This window comes from Equus quagga, chromosome 13 (assembly GCF_021613505.1).
Source record: "Equus quagga isolate Etosha38 chromosome 13, UCLA_HA_Equagga_1.0, whole genome shotgun sequence".
NCBI classification, from domain to species: domain Eukaryota; kingdom Metazoa; phylum Chordata; class Mammalia; order Perissodactyla; family Equidae; genus Equus; species Equus quagga.
In genome coordinates, this window is record NC_060279.1 from 38,098,428 (window position 1) to 38,123,863 (window position 25,436).

The following is a 25,436-nucleotide window of genomic DNA, read 5'->3' on the forward strand; positions in this document are numbered from 1 at the left end:
CATTGTTTTGAATTTTGAAATTCTAATTGTGGACATTTGAAAATCCATACCATATCTTAAGTTGCTAAATAAGAAGTATGTTACAAAGGATAATTATCATAATGAGTAGAACCATTGTAGAAAAGAAAGTAAATACTCCTTTTGAGTTACAAAGATGAATCAGAGTATAGAGATTTGAAGTGGTTGCTAGTAAAGTAGAATTTAGATAGATATCCTTTCCTTCTGCAGTAGGCTGACAGTTATATTATAATTCAGATGAATGTGAGTTCCATCATTAGTGAAAGTTTGGTTAACTTATCTTTTGTTATATCTTATGTTATAGTCCTACAGTAAATAAATCATGAATCTTTGACTTACTCTTCTTGTTTTACATTTTATTCTATCTTTTTCACACTTGATACCAAATCGCTGTTCCCATTCAGTTTTATTTGTCCTAAGACCACAGGTGGGCCATGTGTCAGATCATAAAGTAGCTATATCCTGGATTCTTGGTGTAAATGACAGTATTTAGAATGTGGAGATGTTCCTTATTATAAGGTTTCTTAGGCTCCAGAGTTTAAATATTTACTGATATAAGAAGCCTAACAGGGCCGAATGGAGAGAATTTAAAAGATTGTCTTTGGACGAAGAAACTGCTAACTCTGACGTTTGAGGAAAGAGGGGAGTGAATCAGTCATGTATAATAATTATTGAGTGAATATTATATGTGGTAGAAGGGTCTTCAAAGGAGATTGGAGGATATAAATCTCAAGTAGAGATTCCATCAAGCTAAATGATAATACAGGTTGGGAAGTTAAAGTTTAGATGCAGAAGCATATCGAAGAAAAAGACAGTAATCACTTTGACACTGCAATGAGTTAGAGATTTAAGTTAATTTTATTTGCATTTGTGTGTTTAACTTGAGAAAAAACTTCAAATATAAAACAAGATTAGGGCTTAGTTTGGTTTAACAGATATTTCTTCTGTTTGTTCATTCATTCATTCATTCATCATTCATCATTCAGCCAACTAACATTTTTCTAATGCTTATTCCATTCCCATTTCTATGCTTAGGTGTTGGGGAAAAAGACATGATTTTTTTTTGCCTCAGAGAGTTGTGAATCTAGTAAGAGGAATCATGTTCACAAACGTATTACAATATACAGTGTAATACATGTAGAAAGGGGAGGAAGTTCTTAAATCTGTGAGGAAAAAGGAAAGGTTAGGGATGGCTTCCTACAAGTGGGAAGAATCAGGTTTTAAAGGATAAATATGAGTTATTCGGTAAGGCTTAGAGAGGGCATTCTGGGTAAAGGAAGATCATCTGCAAAGGTATGAAGTTGAGTATAACAGCAGAATTAGTTCAGGGGACTGTAGTTTGGATCAGTATACTTTCCACCCATTCTCCTGTGAGTTCCTTTGTCTTCACTGCTCTGTAAAGGCCTTTGTACTTAGAGATCATCAACAAAATAAAGATGAACCATGTTCAATACACTCTACTTAGACAAAATAGTATATTGTTGCAGTTAAAGATAGCTTCTAACAAAGATTAAAATCAAGAAAATAATTGGTTATGTTTTACTCAGAAAATTTTTACTGCAATACACCTCATTCCTTCAGCATTTGTTAATCAAGCCTTGATTATAATAGATATCCAGCCAAATAAAATAAATGTATAATTGCTTTTCTTAATAACGAACAAATCTCTGAGCCTCCACATTGGTATGTTTCCCCACAATTTGTTGAAAATCCCAAATTGTGATTAAGATCATGGACTCTGAAATCAAATTGACTAGGCTCAGATCCCAGTTTTGCTACTTACTGACTGTATAATCTTTAGCAAAATACTTATGTTTTTTTATTTCTTTGACTGTAAAATGATGACAATACTTACAGTGTAGGGTTGTTGAGGGATTGTACGAGATAATATGTGTAAAGTGCTTAGCATAATGTATTCATGTAGCAAGTGCATAATACAAATTTGCCATTAAGTTATTTCTCCTCTTCATTTTCTGAAAAGAGAAATTTTTTTAGCAAAACAAATTACCTCCCTTATATATATATATATTTCCTATGAGAGGAAAAATTAATGCAAAATACATTTTTGAAAGTATATGTAAACAACTTCCTTACATGTGTACATGCTTTTTCTAATTCTCAATTTATCTTATTTTCCTCACATGTGAATTTTACTTTTGAATATGAAAGTAATTCCCACTTAACTTGAGACTAGGCTTTTGTGTTGGCTTCTTTTTACCTTCTTACCAAATCAAGAATTTGTCTCCAAAGTGAACAGGGATATATCTTAGATCTATAGGCGTGGACAACCTTAAGTCTTTGAATTGAAGTGGGTTGGGTTTTGACAGTTCCTTTTTTAAAGCTTATCAGTATTTCCTTTGAGTTTTAGGAGCTCAGTGCATTCTTCTTCTAAAGTGGAACCCAGCTATTTCACTAAACAATCTCATTTGATTCAGAAACAAGATCAACATGTATTTATTGAGTGCTTATTATGTGCCAGGCACTAGGATACAGTGCTGAACAAAATAAGGTCCTTGGCCATTTTCATTTTCTTTTTCCAGGACAAGATCTTTCAGTACTGCTTTAACATACTGCTCTCGTCATGTTACATGTGGTTCAAGCAAGACTTTTGTTCTTAAGGTATACTAGAGATTTCTGAAGGAATGTCTTGGGATATGATTGTTTTATGCCAGAGCAAATCAATTCTAGGCCAGAAATCTCTTCCTCTTGAGAAATCTTTATTGTGTGCTTACGTTTTATCCAGGCAATCTATTGGACACTTAGTCCCTTGGGATATCAGTGGGTTAAGACCTTTGTTCAGAGTCAGATAAAAACTAGCATTCTGCATCCTGTGCCTTCTAACAGAAGGGATATTCATTCTTTCATTCAACAAATATTAATTATATGCTTTATACCAAGTACTTCTCTAAGCCCAAGGGATACAGCAGTGAATAAAACAGTGAAAAGTTACTGCCCTCATGGTGCTCACTTTCTATTGAGTAAAATATTAAATAAATGGATACGATGTCATAGCATTTCAGTGATAAATGTTGTACAGGGAATGTAAATAGGGTAAGGGGATGTTAGGTGGTTAGAGAAGTCCTTTGAAGCAGTGGTATTTGAGCAGAGACTTGAATGATATGAAGGACCCCATGCAGCTCTCTGGGGCATGAGCATAAGCCCTGAGACAGTAGTGTGTTTGGTGTGTTTAAGAAATAGGAAGGGGCTGGAACAGAGTAAACAAGGCAGGGAAGAATAATAGGAAAGAAGAGGTTAGGTAGAAGAGGTAGCCAGGGGCTAGATAATGTAGGAGCTTACAAGACTTGGCTAAGTGTCTAGGTTTTATTCTGGATTTGACAGGAAGCTATTGGAAAGTTTTGAGCAGGGAAGTGACTTAATCTAATATATGCACTTTGAAATGCAAGAGTGGTGTAACCAGAGTGACCACTTAGGAGCCCATTGTAATATTTGAGGCAAGAGATGATTGGGAGTTGAACCTAGAGTGTTATCAGGGAGATGGATTTGGGAGATGGATTTGGGATATGTTTTGAAAGTAGTGGGGACGATAACTTAGGTTGCATGTGGGGTTTGAGTAAAAGAGTAGTCAAGAATGACTCCAATGATGGCCTCAATAATTTGATGCCGTTTGCTGAGATGAGGAACATCGGAAGAAGCAGATTGTGGGAGTGCAGAAATTAAGAATTTGGTTTGCTATACTGACTTTGAGTTTTCTATTAAGTGTTTCAGGTTGAGATATTGAGTAGGCAGTTGGATGTATAAGTCTTGAGGTCAGGGCAAATATAAATTTGGGTGTTGATCTGTGTAGAAATGCTATTTAGAGCCATGGGATTTGATGAGATAACCTGGAGAGAGAATGTAGATAGAGAAGGGTTGAAGGTTTTGGACTCAGTTGTGGGTATTCTTGACACTTAGAGAAATTTAATCAAGAATACTAGGTTTAAAGAATCTTTTGATAATTTTAAGAATAGCTTCCTGACTAAGAAAACCTAACAAGTACTAACTAGTCAAGACATAGAGATAATAATAAAGTGGTTGATCAACAAATTGCTATTTTTTATCTGTCAGCTGTTTGTGTCGCAGAGATCAGAACACTCATGTTATACGAAATTTAGAACCAGAGTGCCTATTTCTGCTTGCTTACTCTGAAAAGATTGCTCATTATCTTCCTAGATATCCATTGTGAACGGCAACATAAGGTAAAACAAATAAATACAAGTTTATAAAATGATGAATGAGGTATCAAAAGACATGAAGCTCCTTACCCATTAACATGATAACCATTTCTAGCTTTGAAAATTTACAGAATAAAAGTGAGATCAAACTGCCTTCTAATTACTTATTTAGTCTATCATTGGGCATTGTTAAACTTTCCTTTAAAGAAGCTGGTTTTTCATCTGTGGACTTAATGAGTCAAAACATCGAATATCCTGGATACATGTGTAGGATCTAATACTTGTGAATATTAGGGGCTTAATATTGTTTAGGTTGACTTGCTGCATATTTTGGAACATATTTCCTGGGTGTAGGTAAGGATTTATTTAAATGTATTTGAGGTGTTAGAAATTGAAACAAATAGAAATAACAGACAATAAAGGCAGTCACAGCATATAGATTATTTATTGTTGATTTAAAAATGTGTCGGAAGTCCTCTTAGCTAATGCATGAAACAGATACTGTTGCTTGAGTACATGAATTCACACTTGCCAATCCACGTCTACCATTAGGAAAATGTAGGGCGCATCTGTTGAACTGGGACTATGCCTAAATAAGACCAGTAGTTTTGGACTTTGTCAGTCCAGGTAGAGAAATTAATTCCAGAACATTGAGGGGAACAATGTATTCCCCAGGGTTTATCTGGCCTCTTGTTGCTATTTTATAGAAATCACCAGAGAACTAAGGATCCATATCATGGATGATTTCTTTTTCCCAAGTCAAAGTGAGAATCATTGGTTTGTGTGCATTAGAGCCTTTCTCTTCCAGGCAAATGGTGTGTTAAGAAAACACTACCCCAAAATTTCCAGATAGTTTGCAGATGATCTTCTTAAGTAGAACTGAGATGTTTAAGATAGTGATGTGATTTGGAATTCAGATAAGGCTCTAAAAATATTTCTAGATGAATATATTCTACAAAAATCTGGAAACTGTTCACTGAGGCTTAGAAGATGGTTAAAAATGGCCACCCCCTAGTTTCATGGGCATCCGTTCTGCTGTACCTTACCTTAGAAACTGGCCTTGAAAACAGAACGTCATAACTCTTTGTGGTGGTGGTAGTGGTGGTAGTAGTCATGGGCCCTATTAAGTATGTAATGAAACCTTTGTGCCCTTTCCTGAAAAGTGCACGTATGCACATAAAATTTTTGGTACATTATTTTTGGGAGTTCATAGGTGATTTTGATTGTAGGTCAATATCCCTTGTTTCATAAGCATCTTAATTATGAGTGTTATGAAATGACAGTTGCATTCTTTACCTATTCTTCAACAGAAACTGCTCTTAAAAATGGAAATAAACTCATGTAAGGACGGTGATGGTTGGATGGTGGTTTAAGTAAATCTTTGCTGGACTGTCTGTCATCTGTCCACCTTCCTTTCCCCTTCACCATTTTGGTAATGCAATAATTTCTGGAGAATCATCAGTTATAAAGCAACATACCAATGTTAGAATGGCAGGCTGGGTATAAGAAAAGTAATTCTTGTCCAGAATCAGTAAAATGGCAGCAAAGTGATAATTATTTATCTATGGCCCACCCTGATTGGCTTTCTGCCCACAATTACCTAGCCTCCCTAGCTACATCCCACATACCTCTCTGAGTACAGTTTCTAAATCCCAACCTGACTATATCCCTTGGCAGAAGGGATTGTTTTGCACTTTCTCCAAGTTCCTGCCTACCTCTTCAGCTTTGTGTCCCACTGGGCCTCTTACCCTGTGCTCCAGCTGTTTGGAACTGCCACCATTCCCAAATACAGTTTGTTTATATCTCCATGACTTTCATGTTCCTCCCAGTGCCTGGCTGCTTAGAAAACACCTACCCATCTTCTGAGACAAAGTTCAAGTTGATGCTGTGAAGCTTTACCTGGCCACCTCTTCTCTTTTGGTGAACAATATGCATTCATTTCTCTTTGGCATATACCTAGGAGTGGAATTGCTGGGCTACAGGGTAAGCATATTTTTATCTTTAGTAAATACTTTCAAACAGTTTTCCAGATTGATTGTATGACTTTCTAACTCTACCAGGAATGTATAGGTATTTCAGTTGCTCCACATCCTCACCAACATTTGGTGTTGTCATTCTTTTTAATTTTAGCCATTCTGGTGGGTTATAGTATTTCATTGTGGTATTGATTTGCATTTTCCTGATGACTGTTGAGATTGAACATCTTTTTAGGTGTTCGTTGGACATTTGGACTTCCTCTTTTATAAAGTACCTGGTCTTAATATGTATTCTGAATGCAATTCCTTTATCATATATTCATTGTGAATATCATCATCTAATATGTGGCTTGCTTTTTCCCTCTCTTGGTGGTGTCTTTTGACAAACAGAAGTTCTTATTTTTGATAAAGTCCAGTTTGTCTTTTTTTCCCTTAAAAAAAGGGATGGTGATCTAGTTTAAAGAGCTATGTAGTTGGGATAAGGGGAAATGGAGAATTACTTAACAACAGGCATAAAATTTCAGTCAAGCAAGATAAATAAGCTCTAGACATCTCTACAACTTCATCAGCAGTGCTGTGTTGTGCACTTAATTTATTAAGAGGGTAGATCTCATGTTAAGTGTTCTTACCACAATAAAATAAAATAAATAAAAAGATAAAAAGGTATGTAATAGGTGGTAGTCTATTGAATAGAAACAAAGAGGAGAGGAATCTATTGAGAAAAGAGCTAGTCAGTACTAGAATAATGGAGTTAGAAAGTATGTTCAGAACTTATTGGGTTAGTTTTCTCAATTTTGTGTAGAAATTAAAAAAAAAAGATTTTGAGAGATGTGTGCATATGGTAGCTACATATTTTTCAAATCTTTTAAAAATATGTTTTCATTGGGGCTGGCCCCGTGGCCGAGTGGTTAAGTCTGTGCGCTCCGTTGCAGGTGGCCCAGTGTTTCGTTGGTTCGAATCCTGGGCACAGACATGGCACTGCTCATCAGACCACGCTGAGGCAGCGTCCCACATGCTACAACTAGAAAGACCCACAACGAAGAATATGCAACTATGTACTGGGGGGCTTTGGAGAGAAAAAGGAAAAAATAAAAACTTTAAAAAAAAAAAATATGTTTTCATTGGATTTTTGTTTAAGTATAAAGCTAATACAAATTCTGTAATAGATCAAGAAAAAATATTATATAAAGGTTTTTTTGTTTTTACTTCCAAACCTTTCCCCTTAAATAATCAGTGCTATCAATTAGTATATAATCATCCATACTATGCGTGTATAAATACATGTATTTTTTTCCTACTCTTTACAAATAGGAGATTATACTTGCTTTTTTACTTAAAAATAGCAGACATGGCTATCTGTATTTTGTATGTGTGTGTTTATGTATATATATATATATATATATATATATATATATTTAACTTTTTTTTTGTGGCCACATTAAGGAGTGCTGTAATAAATCTCCGTTTATTGATGCTCTTATTTTTCTGTGATAGAGTCTCAAAAGTAGAATTGCTGTTGAAGTCAAAGAGTATGTAAAATTTAAAATTGTAGTAGATACTGTAAATATTACTTTCCAAAATGATGGTGGCCATTAGTGCCCATTTTCTCACACTCTGCCAGTATTAGTTATCAGACTTCTAAATTTCAACCAAACTGATGAGTGAAAATATCTTGCTTAATTCACACCCTCCTGACTACTAGTGAGGTTGTAGTTTTTATGTTCCTAATTGATCATTTCTCTCTTCTGTAATTGCATGTGTATATCTCTTGTATGTCTTTTCTTATTTACTAGTTTATAGAATAACTGTGTATATTAGAGAGATTAAACGTTTTTCGTGTTTTTTGTATTTTCTCCCCATCTATTGTTTGTCTTTTAATTTTGTTTACAATGTCTTACCATACAGATACATAATGCTTTTATATAATCAAATCTATCAGTATTTTTTGGTGGCTTCTCGTTTCCTGGTTTGCTTAAGAAAGATTCTCCACCATAGGCTATAGAAATATTCACAGATATTTTGCAAGTACTTTTATGTTTGCATATAGCTCTTAAATCCATGAGGAAATTATTTTTGTATATAACGTGAAGGATGAATCTTTGTTTTCTCCAAATGGATAGCCAATTAGGTCACCATGCAGTAAAATATATTAACTAAATCAGCTTCTTTCCATATTGAAATTAATTGAAAAAAGTTTTCACAGGACTACCACTAACCTATATTCTTTATGCAAAGTAGGAAAGGAACCCCCTTCCTCAACATGCTTTATTTTGATCTGCAAGAAAATTTTTAAACGACTTTATTGAGATATAATTCATGTACTATGCAATTCACTAATTTAAAGTGTGTACTTCAGTGATTTTTAGTATATTCAGATAGTTAGGCAACCATCACCACTATCTAATTTTAGAACATTTCATCTTGGTACCAGTTAGCTGTCACTCTCCATCTCTGGCATTCCTCCTCTCCCCTAGCCCTAGGTAACCACTAATCTTTCTTTCTGTATAGATTTGTGTTTTCTGGACATTTCATATAAATGGGATCATACAGTATGTTGTCTTTTGGAGCTGACTTCTTTCATTTATCATAATGTTTTCAAGGTTCATCTGTATTATAGCATGTATCAATACTTCATTCCTTTTTATTGATGAATAACATTCCATTGTACGGATAACATTGCTATGAACATTTGTGTACAAGTTTTTGTGTGGACATATGTTTTCATTTCTCTTGGGTATATATCTAGGAGTGAAATTGTCAGGTCGTATGGTAACTCTGTTTAACCTTTTGAGGAACTGCCAGACTGTCTTCCAAAGCTACTGCACCATTTTACATTCCTACTCCAATTTCTCCACAGAAAAATTTTGTAAAAAACAAATGTAAGATATTTACAGTGTGAATCATGCCCTCTTGGAAGTGGCTCTTTTGTTTAGTTTACAACCATGTGCATTGGCCCTGAGTTGACAGCCCCTAACCCTTGTCAAAATACAATAATTCGTTAATGGGATAATCTTTCTTATGTAACTTCTACTTCCCTCCTGTTGCCATTTTAGAATTCTCTAGGTTAGGGATCAGTGTCCCTGTACATTCCTTGCAACCACAGTCCCATCCCACCTTTTTTAAAAAAACAGAAATGAAGTTAGATATTTGATCCATGTTAACTTTGCTTCTCAGGAAGAGCTAAGCAAAGTTTGATGAGATTATTTAACAGTCAATAAGTATAATTTTTTCCTTAGGATTTAGCTTTGTGAATGCTTTATGTATTTTCCTCTTATGGCTTACTAATTGTAAATTATTTCTGCTATTTTACTTTCCTGTTCTAAACTTCTAGTAGTAGTTTGTTGGTGTAATATGGTGTTTCTTTGGTCACGAGACAAATTCTTTCCTCTGAGTTTAAGTTTCTGAAATTAGGAAATAACACAATTGATAATTACATTTAATGTGGTAGTGGTTTCTAAAAATTTTTCTCCTGAAAATGTGGTCATTGATTCATGAAGCCTCGTAAAATCAGTGGCATCTTGGACTTGAAGGAATATATACAGTACATAAACATGAAAATAACTAGATTTATTGGTGATTAGTACTTTGAAAATTAGGAATTTCTGGTGATTGTCACTGTCTTTTAAATGAAGGATTGTTCTGTAGTTGAGTAAAAAATCTTAGTTTCTCCAACTTTGCAAGTGTAGTTTATGTTGTATAAATTATTTAGGAACATCATTCAAATTTTGTTTGTATCTTCATGAAGATATTGTAGTTTTTTGTGATTTCAGTGATTTATGTAATATATGTGATTGAGTGGTTTAATGTAAAACATCTTAAACCAGTTAGGACACTGCTTGCTCTTTTACTTTTGAAGAGCAAATTACATGATGGTATACATAGTGCTTATTTTTTAAATTGTAAAAACAGTATGAGATTAAAGAAAAATATGAATTCTTTAATTTTTTATTTTCATTGTCTATTCTCTTTTAGTCTTTATCTATATACATGATCAAAAATATAATAATATGTATGTTTATTTAGTCAGTAGATATTGTAGAATACCTTTTATGTTCCAAGCACTTTGCTAAGGATATAGCAGTGAATAAGGCAGACAGGGTTGTTATTCTCATGGAACAAATGGTCTAGTGGAAAATAATGGATATTAAGCATATAACTTACTGGTATGATGAATGTTAGGAGATTTACAGTATGCTACATGAGCACTTAACAGGAAGATCTCCCCTGGTCTAGACGGTTAGGAAGTGTCTCCCTAATGAAGTGACCTTTAAGCTGAGGTGGAAAGGGTGAGTAGAAGTCATCCAGGAAGGGGGTGGAAGAGAGTTCCAGGCAGAGGGAACTAATTGTGTGTTCTCCTAGAGGAAGGAAGACAGAGACGTTTGAGGAACTGAAAAGTAGTTAAAACACTTGGGTCACACATATATCAGTTTTTGCTTTTTTTTTTTTTAAAGGATTATGTTTTTCCTTTTTCTCCCCAAGCCCCCCGCTACAGAGTTGTGTATTTTTAGTTGTGAGTCCCACTAGTTGTGGCATGTGGGATGCCGCCTCAGCATGGCTTGATGAGTGGTGCCATGTCCGCGCCCAGGATTCAAACTGGCAAAACCCTGGGCTACCAAAGCAGAGCGTACGAACCTAACCACTCGGCCATGGGGCTGGCCCCAAGTTTTTGCTCTTTTTGGTTGTTATTTGCCCCTGCTCTGCTCATAGCCAAGTAAGAAATGGTGATACAAAAGGTAGGTAGGAGCAGATAATAACAACAATAAAAAAGTAAACACTGATAAAGTGTGTGAAGTATTGTTCTAAATACTTTTCATATATTAGTTCATTGAACCCTAACAACAGTTTCTATTTGCGGATGGGAGAACTGAGGCATGGAGTGCCTTGCCCAAAATTGATATAGTAGAACTGGTATCTAAGCTATGCATTCTGGATCCAGAGTTTATGTCCTTAACTGCTGTACCATACTGCAGATCTAAGTTATAAGTTATGATTAGGATTGGGGACTTTTATATCTGAAGTCTAATATGAAACCATCGAAAGGTTTTAAGCAAGGAAATGACACAATCAGATTGTTTTTTTTTTTTTAAGATTTTATTTTTTCCCTTTTCTCCCCAAAGCCCCCCAGTACATAGTTGTATATTCTTCGTTGTGGGTCCTTCTAGTTGTAGCATGTGGGACGCTGCCTCAGCGTGGTTTGATGAGCAGTGCCATGTCCGTGCCCAGGATTCGAACCAACAAAACACTGGGCCACCTGCAGCGGAGCGCACAGACTTAACCACTCGGCCACGGGGCCAGCCCCAATCAGATTGTTTTTTTAAATCATCTTTCTGACTGCATCTTGGAGTAGGGACTGGAGGAGAGCTAGTTGGATATACAAAGAAATTAGAAGGCTAATGCTGTATTCTATGCAAGAATTGTTTTTTGGACTAGTCAGTGGCAGTGAAATTAGAACTGGATGTAATCAAAAATTATTTATGTGGTAGTCACAAGTTTTGGTGTTAGGTTGAAGGTTGAAAATAAGGGAATGAGGGAATCAGGGATGACTGCCAGGTTTCTGAGTTGAGCATCTGGTAGTACTATGATTACTTAGCTAGTATGATATATTCTGAGAAATATAAATGGTCATCTATAAGAATTTTAAAGAGCGTTATGTGCTAAAAAACTTTTTAAGTTTTATATAGTTAATTTATATCCAGTTTTTAATGTTGAGAAGTAGAACAGTGATTACAGTCTCTGTTTGATAAAGATCACAAAGAAAAATTTATCACAGATGAGACAAGCTAGATTTTACTTATTTTAAGCTAAAAATCTGCCAGCATTGTTGTCTGCAATGTGGTAATTTTAGATAAGTATACTTATCCAAAAAGAAAAAAGTTATTCTTACATATTAGAGAAAGTTAATAATATAGATTACCTTTCTTACCAAGTTAAAACTTATGACTTCACTAACTTTATTGTCATAAAGTTATGACATTCCTCTGTATATATCGTGCTCATATATTTCCAGCTGTCTGCTTGACCTTTCCACTTAAATGTTTCATAGTCATCTAAAATTTAACATCTCTATTACTGAACTCTTGATCTCCCCTTTCTGTCTTATCCTGGCAAACAACTTCTAGAATGTCAGCCCCTTGAGGGCCAGGATTTTTGTGTTTTTTTACACTGCTCTATCCCCAGTTCCTGTTACATAGTGGGCACTCAATAAATATTTGTTGAAGGAGTGTGTAAATGGTACCACCATACAGTTCACCAGTTGCTCGTGTCTTCACGTTTTCTTTCTCTCCCCTCCTTCATCTTATTGACAAATCATGTCAGTTAAATACCTCTCAATCTATCCATTTTTCTTTATTTCCAGTGCTAACAACCTAATCTGTCAGTCTTATGATGGTATTCCAGAATCAACATTTCCTGTCTTTCTAATCATTCTTTCACAGCAACCAGAGAGGTTTTTTTTAAAAAATGTAAATTGTATCTTCATACTCCCCTACTCAGAGCTTCTTTTTGGATCCAAATCTTTAATATAGCTCAGAAAGGCCCTTTGCAAGCTATTTTCATTTATCTTTCCATTTTCATTTTGTATTATTTCCCCTTTGGTTTATCTACTGTCTATCTTTACAGTCTCAGGGGCTTTTTATACATACTGTTCCCTATTTTTGGATCATTGTCACCTCCACGTTTTGCCTGGCTGTTTCCTACTTAGACTGGGTCTCAGCTTAAAATTAAATGTCTTTCTAAGATATGTTCCCTATCCCTCCAAGTTCCCTTGATATACTACCTCGTATAGTAGTACCTTCACATTTGTTATAAGTTACAATTACATATTTTATAATTAGTCATTTATTTGCCTCCCCTTCTAAAATTTAAAGTTCATGAGACCACGGACCATATTTGTATTACTTATGACTGTATCTACAGTGTCCAAGTCTCAAAATGTATTTTGAGGCTTTCAAAATATTTATTGAATGAATGAAAGGGTAGGTTAAGAATGATGAATCCATAAAGGAGATGATAGAATGGTTAGAGAGGTATTTGGAGAGCCAGTAGAATGTGTCATCACAGAGACCAAGGGAGAGGTTCAAGTAGCAAATATGCCAAGTGTGGCACAGAGGAGTAATAAGATCAGGACTAAAAATGATCTTTGGGAGGCAGCATAACATAGTGTTTAAGAGGAGCCAGCCAGACCTGGGCTCTACCTTTTGTTGGCTATTAACCTGTTTTTTCATCTCTAAAAGGGAATAATAATAGTAACTACCTCATGGTGTGTGAGGCTTAAATGAGATAATCTATGCAAAACATTTAGCATAGAGCTTTGCACATATTAAGAGCTCAGTAAATTTTAGGCATTTTTATTACTTTTGCTAATGTTGAACCCACTCTAAAGACTCATTGTTTATAGTACTTAAAAATATGTATAGTTGATTTTATATTGCCTTGCTAAAATAGAGTTCTATCAAAGTGTGTTGATTCCGTTCCCACCCCTTATGATAGACAGGGTAGCTTACAAAATGGTCTCTAAACATAGATGAATTGTTTTCCAGAGTGGTGTGGTATCTCACTGACTAGAGCGCTGTATCAACAGTGAATTGTTTCTTTTTATCATAGTCATTGTTTGTTACTTGGATGTGAGATTATTATGGGAGGTGTGGGGTGGGGAGTGGTCTTTACTTTATAGTAGGAATAGGGTATGGAGGTGAAAAACAAGTTTGAGCAATTTTCGAAAATTTTATATTTGTATTGCTTGCACGGATATTTAGTGGCATATTGGGGAATATACAGTGAGCGACATTCATAAATCACTATGAATTGTGATTTATTTTGTAAATTTATAAGTAGTATCTAACATGTTAGATTATCATAATTTGTGTTGATATAATGTATGTATCCTATTAATATAATTAGTAATTTTCTAAAAGCTTTGTTCATAGCTAAAATGATCTTGAGCGAAAGGGCTTCGTGCTATAGATTTAGTGTTAGTTTCCCTTGAATTTGGACTAGACTGTTCTGAATTGTTTCAGTGATTTAAAAACATACTATAAATCCAGAAGTTGCATGTGAGATGAATGTTAAATTTGCTTCTTTGAGCAAGGAGATTCTAGCAGTCTTAGTTCTGTGTTTCTCCTTGGAACTGTATTTTAAATTGAATGTACTGTAGTAGAACCAGAATAAGTTGTGTAACAACATGGCATTCTTTTGCCCCTGGATGGAAAACTTAGATTGTATAGATGTCTTTCCAAAAGCTGAAAGAATATCATTCTTGTATAGATATCTTTCCAAAAGCTGAAAGAGTATCATTCACAAAGAACATTGCTTTGAAAGTTCAAAAACAGCATTCTGGCAGCTGCTATAGGGACTGCTTTTCAAGCAGTTTACATTTAGCAGATAAAAAGCATTCTTTGTTGTGAAGTAGCTTCAGAATTTGGATTTATCTTTACTAGAAACACTTAAATTTGGTATGTGGGGTTTGCCAGTCATGATTTTCCAGTCTCACTGTCTAAATGGATTCACAGAATATGCCCTTAGACATACTGTTCTTTTTCCTCCTGGATAGGGAAACATAATATTTCTCTATTCTTATGTACATTTCTAGGTTAGTGGTCAGTGTTTTCAAATTAATTCATTTTCACTTTATTGATATTCTCCTATTTATGTAATAATCTGTGTCACTTGGATTCAGTTTTTTCCATTTTTAAAATGAAGAGAATCGTGCTCTTCCAGACCCTTCTGTGGAATGTTTTGAAAATGAATAAGTGCTGGTAAAAAAATGCTTTAAGTTCTTTGGAAGAAATACTGAAATTCTGCTTTACTTTTATAAGTATATAGTAACACTTTTGGAATTCTTTCATTATGAAAAATAAAAATTGTGGGGAAATTTAAAAATGTGTGTACTTGTGAGTAGTATAAAAGCAGTTGTTTTTGTAACTTTGTAATAATTTGTAAATTATTATTTGTTTTTATTCCAGAAATGATTTGTTTTAATAACTAACAAAAAAGCTTGATGGCAGGTCCATCAGTTCATTAATAATGTGAAACCCAGGATGGGCATTAGAAATTAAGAAACAAATAAGAAAGAGGGGGGGAAATAGAAAAGGAACAAATTGAAGCCAATAAGATATAACCCATATAAGGCATGGAATTAATTCAAATATTTATTGAACATCTTCTGTGTGCCAGGTACTGTTCTAGGTGCTGGGATACTACATTGAACTAACCTGACAAAAATCCATTTCCTGGTGGACTTTACATTCCAGTGGAATGATATAGACCCTAAATAAATACATTATACATGAGATGATGAGAAGAGCAATGAAGAGAAATAAAGCAGGATAGAGTGCGAGAAGATGATGGTGGGATGGGTGTTTTTCTGTTTTATAAAGAATTATCAGGGAATGCCTATTCTATAACGTTATATATAGCAAAAGACATGAAGGAAATGAAAGAGCAGGCCATGTAATTATTAGAGGAAAGGGTGTTCTACTCAGCCAGAATAATAAGTGCAAAGGCCTTGAGGTAGGAGTATTTCTCTTGTGTTTGAGAAACAGAAGGAGCAGATCTGTGTCTTCCCTTCTTGGAACTAAGTGAGAAAACTGATACATGATGGAAGAGAGGTAGAGGGGATCATGGGGCAGATTAAATAGGGCCTTTAAAACATTGTAAGGACTTTGGCTTCTACTTTGAGTAAGATGAGAAGCCACTGAAAGGGTTTTGAGCAGAGGAGTGACATGGTATGACACAGGCTTTAAAAGGATCACCCTGCTTCTGAGTTGAGAAGCCTGTAAAGAGATACAGGGGCTGAAGCAAGGAACTGGTTAGGAAGCTATTGCAATAGTCTGGGTCAGATATTATCACTGGGATCTGATTGGTAAGTGTCAAATTAGTGAGAAATAGATTCCGCATATATTTTGAAGGTAAAGAAGACTTTGCTGACCCAGAGGACAAGTTGGGCATTAGAAAAGAAAGGAATCAAGGATGATTAGAAATCTTGGGCCTAAATATTTCTGGTTGGAGTCGCATTTATTGAGATGAGGAAGCCTGTGAGAAGAACAGATTGGGGAGTTTGGCGAAGATGAATTGATTTTACACATGTTAGATGTAGAGGACCTAATTGTTAGATATCCAGTCAGTGTGTCAAGTAGGCATTTAGATATACGAGTCTGGAGTTCCAGGAAGAAGTCTCAACTGGTCTTTGTCTGGAGATAGAAATTTGTGAATCGTCAATGTTAGATGGAATTTAAAGCCAAAAGACTGACTCTGGTCATTTAGGAAGTGAGTATAGACAGAAAAGGAAAGTATGTGTCCTGGGGCACCTCAGTGTTTAGAGTTCAATCTTTAGGAGAAAAGGAAGAATCAGTGAAGAAGACTGAGGTTGACTAGCCAGCAAGGGAGAACAAACCGGAGAGGAATCCTGGAAGTCAAGTGAACTTTAGCTGTGTCAAATTCTGTTGATAGGTCAAGTAAGATGAGAGGACTGAGAATTGATCATTGTACTCAGCAATGTAGAGTACATTGGTGACCTTGACTGGCAGTTTCTGTGGAGAGGTGGTGAAAGTGTGATTGATGTGTTCAAGAAAAAAAGAAAAGATGAGGATTTGGAGATGGGGAGTATCGACAACCCTTTCAAGAAATTTTGTTGTATGGGGGAACAGAGAAATGGGAAGCTGGTGGAGGATATGGAGTCAAGAGGAGTTTCCTTAGATGAGAAAAATTGTAGTATGTTTTCATGCTAATTGACATTATCCAGAGGAAAGGTGAGAAATGGATGATGTGAGGGAGAAAGAGGATAGTTGCCTGAATAATGCTCTTGAGAAGGCAACAAGGATAGGATTTAGTCCTCAAGTGGAGAGGTTGGAAGTAGAGACAATTTATATATTATAATAGGAAGGAAGGCAGAATCTATAGGAACACAGACACAGGCAGTAGATACAGACACAGGTGAGTAGATACATGGTAGGAGCTTGTGGCAGTGTTCTGATTGTTTCTGCTGCCGTCATCAGATTAGAGGCAGAGTCAGTGAGAGTGGAGATGATACGAAATAGTTGTTTAGGAGAGTGGTGAGGTGAATAGATTAGGGAAATGTGTTACTAAGGGTCCACTTGAGGTTAGTGGTCAGGAATATAAAGTGAGATCAGTGAAGCATGATTGTTCTTCTTAGACCATCTTTGATAGTACAGAGACAGAAGAGGTATCTGATTTGAAAGCTGTTACTAGTGCAATTAAGATATTTTAGTAAGTTTACAGAAAACCACCTCTATGAAATACAATCAACAAATAATAAGAAAAAACGTGTATATGGGTTTCTAACACAAGATAAGTCATGTAAAAAAGAACAGACACATTTTCTACATGCTAGACATTATGTTAGAAGCTATAGGGGCCTTAAAATTCATTCATTCATTCAACTATTTATTGGGTACTATAATATGTGGTATTCATTGTCCCAGGTGCTGGGAATGTAGTGGTAAACAAGCCAGAAGAAGTCCCTACCCTCATGAAGCTTACATTTTGTTTTGTTTTGTGAGGAAGATTGGCTCTGAGCTAACATCTGTTGCCAATTTTCCTCTTTTTGCTTGAGGAAGATTGTTGCTGAGCTAACATCTGTGGCAGTCTTCCTCTATTTTATATGGGATGCACCGCGCCCGGGATCTGAACCTGCAGATCCCAGGGTGCCAAAGCAGAGCACCCAAACTTAACTACTACGCCTCCGGGCTGGCCTTGCTTACATTTTTTTTTTTTTTATTTATTATTTATTTATTTATTTATTTATTTTTTTTTATTGAGTTATTGATAGGTTACAATCTTGTGAAATTTCAATTGTGGCCTTGCTTACATTTTAATTATGGTAGTCTATTCGGGGATGTAGCTGACAAATGTAGAGCAAGAAAAAAAAATTGGTTACCCAGATTGTGATCCTACATGAATAATAGCTATTCAGAGAAGGATCAGGTCAGTGCAGGCTTAAATGTAGGTCTGAGAACGTAAGTCGGCAATTCATCATCCAAAAATTTGTTTGTTTTTTGCTTTTAGAAAGATAATATAATGTAGATTGGGTTACTTCCACTCTGGTGCTTAGAGTAACACTTCTTAATCATGAATACTTCTGCATTGAAATGTATGACTATTCACAGAAATTATTGTAATTAAGACGAAAATGGACCCAGATCAGGTCAAGTAACGTTTTGTCACTAGTGAGTTATGAAAATACTTTTGGTTTCCAGAGTGTTGAATTTCAAGATTGTGAACATATCATGGAGAAGACAGGACTGTACTTGTAAAGAGAAAGAAAGCACATGGCACAGAAGCAGAAATGAACGTGATTTGTTAGGGACAATAAGAAAACTGAATTGACTAAATTATAGGGGATGTGTGTTGGGAAGTAAGGATAAACAAGTTTGAATAGTTAAAGCCAGATTATAAAAAGCCTTGAATGTCATAATGAAGTGTTATTTTACAAAGTGGTGGATAGCAAGAATTGTCAGAGTCAACTGATTGGAAGAGTAGCTGTTAGCGTGAATGAATAGGATGGGAACAAACTGAAGAGTTTAGTCAGTTGACCAGTATTTTTGGAGTAACTGTTTAAAATTCTGCTGCTACTACTATTACTAGTAATAATAATAAATTGTTGAAGCATTTTATCGAGCTTTTGCTATGTGCCAGTCATGGGGCTGTGCATTTTATTTGCATTCCTTGTAGGAGTTGTAAAACAATTGTATCAAATGTCTTTGTTCTTGAGAATCTTATAATTTTGTTGGAAAGAAAAGTCTTAAGGTGCATAGTTTAAACTATGAAATATTCTTCTTTATAAGTGGAACTTGCTAAGGGATAGGATGTTCTTCTGTTTGCAGATACCAGTCCTGGATCTTGATTCAGATACATGCTTGAAGTAAAGACTAGTCTACCAGTCCTCAAGAATAGTGAATTGTTTTGTTTTGATAATTATATTCACTAGTCATCTTTCTGATTATATGGTAATCTGGTTTCCTGAGGATCTTTATTTATGAGAAGGGGATTTCCTTGTGTAGATTATTCAGATTCTCAGGTGACGTGTACTACCTATTGTAAAATAATAAATTGGCTTGCTGATTTAAACATAATTTATGGCTTTGGGGAATTGAAGCATGCCAACTGACTTTGCTATTAGGAAAATTTGTAAAAATAAATTTCTGGTTTTCAAGATTTTCGTAACAGTTGTTATAAATCATTTGTGTAATTATTTGTTTCATATTTGTCTTTCTCGCTAAAGTATGAGGCTTGTAAGTTTAGGAACTGGATCTGTTTTGCTGAATATTGTATTTCCGGGGTGTTGCATAATGCCTGGCGCTTGATAGGTGCTCAGAAATATTTTTGAATGAATGAATGAATGAGTGAATGAATTCAGAGTTGAAATGTACACTAGCAACAGAGCCAGCCCAAGAGTCCTGACCCTAAAAACCTGACCTCTTATAATAGGTTGGAGCACTGAAACCAGCCCCAAATATGATTCTTTACCTTCATTGAAACTGATTTTATTCAACTAATGTGAGAAATAAATTTCTTTGAAACTGAGAAGTGCTAAAATATATGAAATTATTTTTATCTTAGGCTGTGTTTACTTGACCATCAGTTGCAGAAGCTTCTTGGTTGAGTTATAACAGTGGTTCTTAAATGTTGATTTGCACCCTACCACTACAGCTTGTTTATGATATCTGTAGAATGATAAACTTATTCTGAAATTTTAAATTCATTTATAATTAAATGAATTTAAATTTATTTTGAACAACACTGATTTCTTTTAAACTGTGATTTTGGGTTCTTCCTGATCTCCTTGTCTCCATCCCCATACCCATTTCTCATGTTAATCAGTAGTTAGTTCTATTCTGATAAATTCTTGTTATGATCTGTTCTGCAGAGAAAGAGATGCTGGTTGCAAGTTTTGGAGATTCCTGTTTTTTATGGAACACAGTTCTGTAAAATTTTCCTAAGTTCCTTGGCAATAACATACGCTTGTGATGGACCCTAGAAATACTGCTATGTTAGGATTGGGTTCTGATTCCGAAGGATTTTCAAGAAAGAGTCCCTCTGCCATCAGTACTGGTTCACTGGTCAGCAAGAGAGAAGTAGAGCTAGAAAACAACACAAAGGAGGAAGAGGATGTTCGCAAGTGGAATCGAGAAAGAAACATTGAAACGGGGAAAGATGATGGTTTGACTGATGCACAGCAACAGTTTTCAGTGAAAGAAACAAACTTTTCAGAAGGAAATTTAAAATTGAAAATTGGCCTTCAGGCTAAGAGAACTAAAAAACCTCCAAAGAACTTGGAGAACTATGTATGTCGACCTGCCATAAAAACAACTATTAAGCACCCAAGGAAAGCACTTAAAAGTGGGAAGATGACAGATGAAAAGAATGAACACTGTCCTTCAAAACGAGTAAGTAGAATTCCCAACAATATGTGATCGTTGACAATATTTGGGTTTCTCTATTTTTATCTAACCCACATACATATTGCAGGAAGTTTGATTTGAATCTTTATATGTTATTTCCAAATAGTCTGTTTTGTGAGCCTAAAATAGGCTTTGAGGCTTGTCAGAGATGTGAGTGATAGTATAACCATGTATGTATTTGTAAAATTATGGCAGACATTTTAAATGCGCTATAAGATTGCTGCTCCTGTGTGGCATAGTGGAAAGAATACTGTATTTGTAGTTAGGAAACCTAGATTTGAATCTTGCCTTCCTATTTACTAACAGCGTGACTATAGACAAATTAACAGAGAAGAAACTAAGGCTCAAAGATGTTAAATGATTGTAATATCGCCTACCTTTCAGGATGGTTCTAAGGATCCAGTTTGCTAACGTATGTTGAAAACTTTTGTTAAATGAATTGTTTTATACAATTCATTAATTGTATAAAACATTCATTTCTGTTGTTCCTCATAAGGCAAGTTATTATATTAAAAATTGTCCCATTTCCCGCCAGCTATCCAAATATAAAACTAATTTTTCTTAACTCTGCTTACTCTGTCTAGTAAAGATAATAAATTTGTTTTAGACCATGTGTTGGCCACAAGTTTTAGTCACTCTATAACAATATCTAATTTCAGGCTGTAGGCACCATGTGTGCCCACACTCAGTTGTTAATTTTTTGAGTACGTTAGTAAAACAGTGGAGCTAGGCAGAAATAATTAGCTTAACGTTTTGACTGAAATTTTGGAATATTCCTGACTGTGTGAAATAACTTGATTTTTACTGTTAATTCCTTAATATCAAATTCATGTGCTTTTTACATATTACCGGAAACCATAATGTTGCAAGCTCTGTGTTCTTTTCCAAATTGCTGTGACATCCAGAAATTTTCAATAGTTGCCATTCTGTATAAGATCATAGAAACGTAAGGTAGCTTGGGGTGTTTTATTGATAAAATGAGCTGTGAATGAGTTAGATTATAAGAAAGGAGAAAATGAATATTATACCAGTTCTTCAAAAAAAATAACTGAATGAGTCTTAGTTAAGTTGAGTAACCTTCCCTGAGCCTTAATTTTCTTCATCTCTGAAATGAAGATACCTGTTCCTGCTGACCTCAAGAATTTTCAGAAGGTTGATTGAAAAAGATTTTTATCTAGACCTTTTTACTTGAAACAATGTTAGAGCTTATCTTGCACAGCTAACTTGTAAAGGGCTCCAGGATAATTGTCTTAAGTAATCTTTCTATAGGGTTTTTAAAAATAGTGCTAATGATGAGGTTTTGTACTGAAAAGATTTCAACCACAACATGTACTTACTCTCAATATATAAATAGTTTATGTCCCACATATCTTGTTTGTAGTAGAATACAGTCTGTGGTTTCTGAGGGAAGGTATCTGTGTACTTAAAAAACTGCTGGTGATAACTATTTATTTTTCCAACAGCTACTTTAGCATAGGATATTGAATATATTACTACCGTCTAAATTAGTTCTTCAAAAATAACAGAAAGAGCATGGGTTATGGGGTCAGAACCAAATTCAGATCTTTGCTTAATAACTGGACACAGGCAGTTTGGTTTATCTTACTGGGCTGTGGTTTTCTCATTCATAACATGAGACTATTAATGACTTTCTTAAATGGTTATATAAATAATTAAATTTATGTATAGTATTTGGCATGTGATAGGTTCTTGTGAATGTTCTCTTTTCCTTTCTTACAGCCTAAGGTAGGGCTTCACAACCTGGGATCTTTGGAAGGTTTGGGTGTGTGTGGTTGCCCTCAGAATATGATAGTCTGTGCCAAATTCTGTGTCTTTGTTTGGATATATTTTTACATAGCTCTCACCAGCTTCTCAAAAGAAGTCATTCCTGACTCCAGAAAGATTAAGCATCAGTTGTTAAGGAGGGAAAGATGGACTATTATGAGGCATGTTGGTAGTCTAAGAAAGGTTGGGGATTTTGTTTTGTTTATCTTAAAGCAAGGCTTTACCAAACACAACCCAAACATTCCCCCCCACCTCGATTCTTCCAAAGTAATGGAATTTTTGTCAGTGCTGCTTTTAAAGCAAATATTAGGCCTTAAATTTCTAGTAAAAACATAGAAAGATAGATCATATATTTTCTCACTTAATAGAATTTTTCTTTCAGCAGTGTTCAGAGGGCAAAAACAAGACCCTCTGAAAAATAAATGAATTATTTGCTGTCATAGTATTGAATGATTGTTAACTGTTGATGTAGTTTTTAAAAGCAAAACTCAAGTTCAGTTCTGTGAGTGAAATTTTCTCTTTCTTGAATTATGTTATATATTGTTAAATTTTGGACTCTCTTATTTAGAGTGATTCAAATATGTCATTTATTTTTTAAAAATTTCAATTCACAGTTTAGTGGCACATTAATAGGTAAAGTTTAAAGTTTAATTCATTCCTTTGAGAAAATATTAGGAGGTAACTACTCTAAATGTCTTTTATTTAAAGTAATATTAGTTATAGATTTTAAAGGTCCTAATTTTGTTTTTGTTTTTTAAATGTATTTTTTACAGTTTTATTGAAATATACTTGACATACAGCACTGTGTAAGTTTAAGGTGTGTTTGGTTTATTTTTAATTAATTTTATGACTTATGTTTCTGTATTAAAATTTGGCGAAACCAAAAAAATTTTGTAACATTCAGTGTTGGCAAGAATATAGGGGAAACAAGCACTCTCATATGCTGTTGGTGAAGGGTAAATTGGTTTAGTGCTTTTTGAGAATAGTTTGCACATATCTGTCACAATGAAAAATGGGCAATTCCTTGATCCCACAGTGTCACTTCTAAGAAACTGTCTTATAGAGATACTTGCAAGTATACACCAACATATATGTACAAAGTATTTGTTAAAAGTATACATTTCTGATGCTTTCTTGCTGATTCTGATTTGGTATGTCTGACTATTTGTTTTAATATCTTTATTGAGGTGAAATTCACATACCATACAGTGTATAGTTTAGTGGTCTTTGGCTATATTACATTATTTTTTAAAATTGTGGTAAAATATATTTAATATAAAATTTCCCATTTTGACAACTCTTAAGTATAAATTCAGTGACATTAATTCACAGTGTTGTGCAGTCATCACCACTGTCTATTTCCAAAACCTTTTCATCACCCCAAACCGAAACTCTGTAACCATTAAGCAATAACTCCTCATTGCTCCTCCCCTAAGCCCCTGGTAATCTCTAATCTGCTTTCTGTCTTTATGAATTTACCTATTCTATGTACTTCATGTAAATGGAATCATATAATATTTGTCCTTTAGTGTCTGGCTTATTTCACTTAGCCTAATGTCTTCAGGGTTCATCCATGTTGTAGCATGTCTCAGTTGTTCTTCCTTTTTATGGCTAAATAATATTCCATTATATGCATATGCCACATTTTGTTTATCCATTCATCATCTATGGACACTTGGATTGCTTCCACCTTTTGGCTATTGTGAATCATGCTGTAGTGAACATTGGTGTACAGATAGCTGTTTGAATTCCTGCTTTCACTTCCTTTGGGTGTGTACTTAGGAGTGGAATTGCTGGGTCATATGGTAAGTCTATGTTTAGCTTTTTGAGAAACTGCCAAACTGTTTTCCATAGCAGCTGCACCATTTCATATTCCTACTAGTAATACAGGGGGTTCCAATTTCTCCAAATCCTGATCAACACTTGTTATTTTCAGGTTTTGTTTGTTTTTTACTATAGCTGTCCTACGCGTTATGAAATTGTTAACTCACTGTGGTCTTGATTTGCATTTCCTTGATGACTAATGATGTTGAGTACCTTTTCTTGTGTTTGTTGGCCATTTGTATGTCTTCTTTGGAGAAATACCTATTCAAATCTTTTTTTTTTTTTTTTATTTAAATACCAGTCTCCCTACTGGTCTGATTTTTTTTTTTTTAAAGATTTTATTTTTTCCTTTTTCTCCCCAAAGCCCCCCAGTACATAGTTGTATATTCTTCGTTGTGGGTCCTTCTAGTTGTGGCATGTGGGACGCTGCCTCAGCGTGGTTTGATGAGCAGTGCCATGTCCGTGCCCAGGATTCGAACCAACGAAACACTGGGCCGCCTGCAGCGGAGCGCACGGACTTAACCACTCGGCCACGGGGCCAGCCCCTCTATTCAAATCTTTTGAGTATTTTTGAATTTTGTTTTTTTGTTGCTGAGCCTTCAGGGTTATTTATGTATTCTGTACAGTCATGTGTTGCTTAACAATTGGGATACGTTCTGAGAAATGTGTTAGGTGATTTTGTCATTGTACAAACATTATAGAGTGTACTTGCACAAACCTAGACGGTAGAGCCTACTCTGCTAATATGGTAATAATCTTATGGGACCACTGTTGTATATGCAGTCCATTGTGGACTGAAACATCGTTATGTGGCACATGACTGTATGTAAGACTTGGGAATATTTTGTCACATTCTCTGGGTTGTCTTTTCATTCTCTTGATAGTGTTCTCTGATGCACAAAGGTTTTCAATTTTGGTGAACTCCAGTTTGTCTATTTTTTCTTCTATTGCGTGTGCTTTTGGTGTCATATTCAAGAAATCACTGCCAAATCCAGTGTCATGAAGAATTTTGCCTGTGTTTTTCCTAAGGGTTTTACAGTTTTAGCTCTTATATTTAGATTTTTGAGAGATTTTCAGGTATTGCTGTCACCCTGAACTTGCTCTCTGAATTCAGAAACTGATTAAGATAGCAAGGGATACGTTGGACATGGGAAACTGTTATTTAATGTACAAGAATATCGATATTGGGCCAGGAAATATTTTGATTAGGTAATACACACCTATGATTCAGAATTTGAAAGCTA

General features: G+C 35.0%; 1 protein-coding gene across 4 annotated transcripts in view; it reads left to right on the forward strand.

Moving 5' to 3' along the window:
- Nucleotides 1-25,436, forward strand: part of ASH1L (ASH1 like histone lysine methyltransferase) — a 201,575-nt gene that overhangs the window by 5,578 nt on the left and 170,561 nt on the right. For 2 of the 4 annotated variants that reach the window (XM_046682970.1, XM_046682973.1), the window contains exons 2-3: nucleotides 6,020-6,173; nucleotides 20,049-20,568. In XM_046682970.1, coding sequence (XP_046538926.1) covers nucleotides 20,149-20,568 — 420 coding nt within the window. In that variant the 5' untranslated portion in view covers nucleotides 6,020-6,173; nucleotides 20,049-20,148. The remainder of the gene's footprint in view (nucleotides 1-6,019; nucleotides 6,174-20,048; nucleotides 20,569-25,436) is intronic. The other 2 variants (XM_046682972.1, XM_046682971.1) reach the window with 1 other exon arrangement.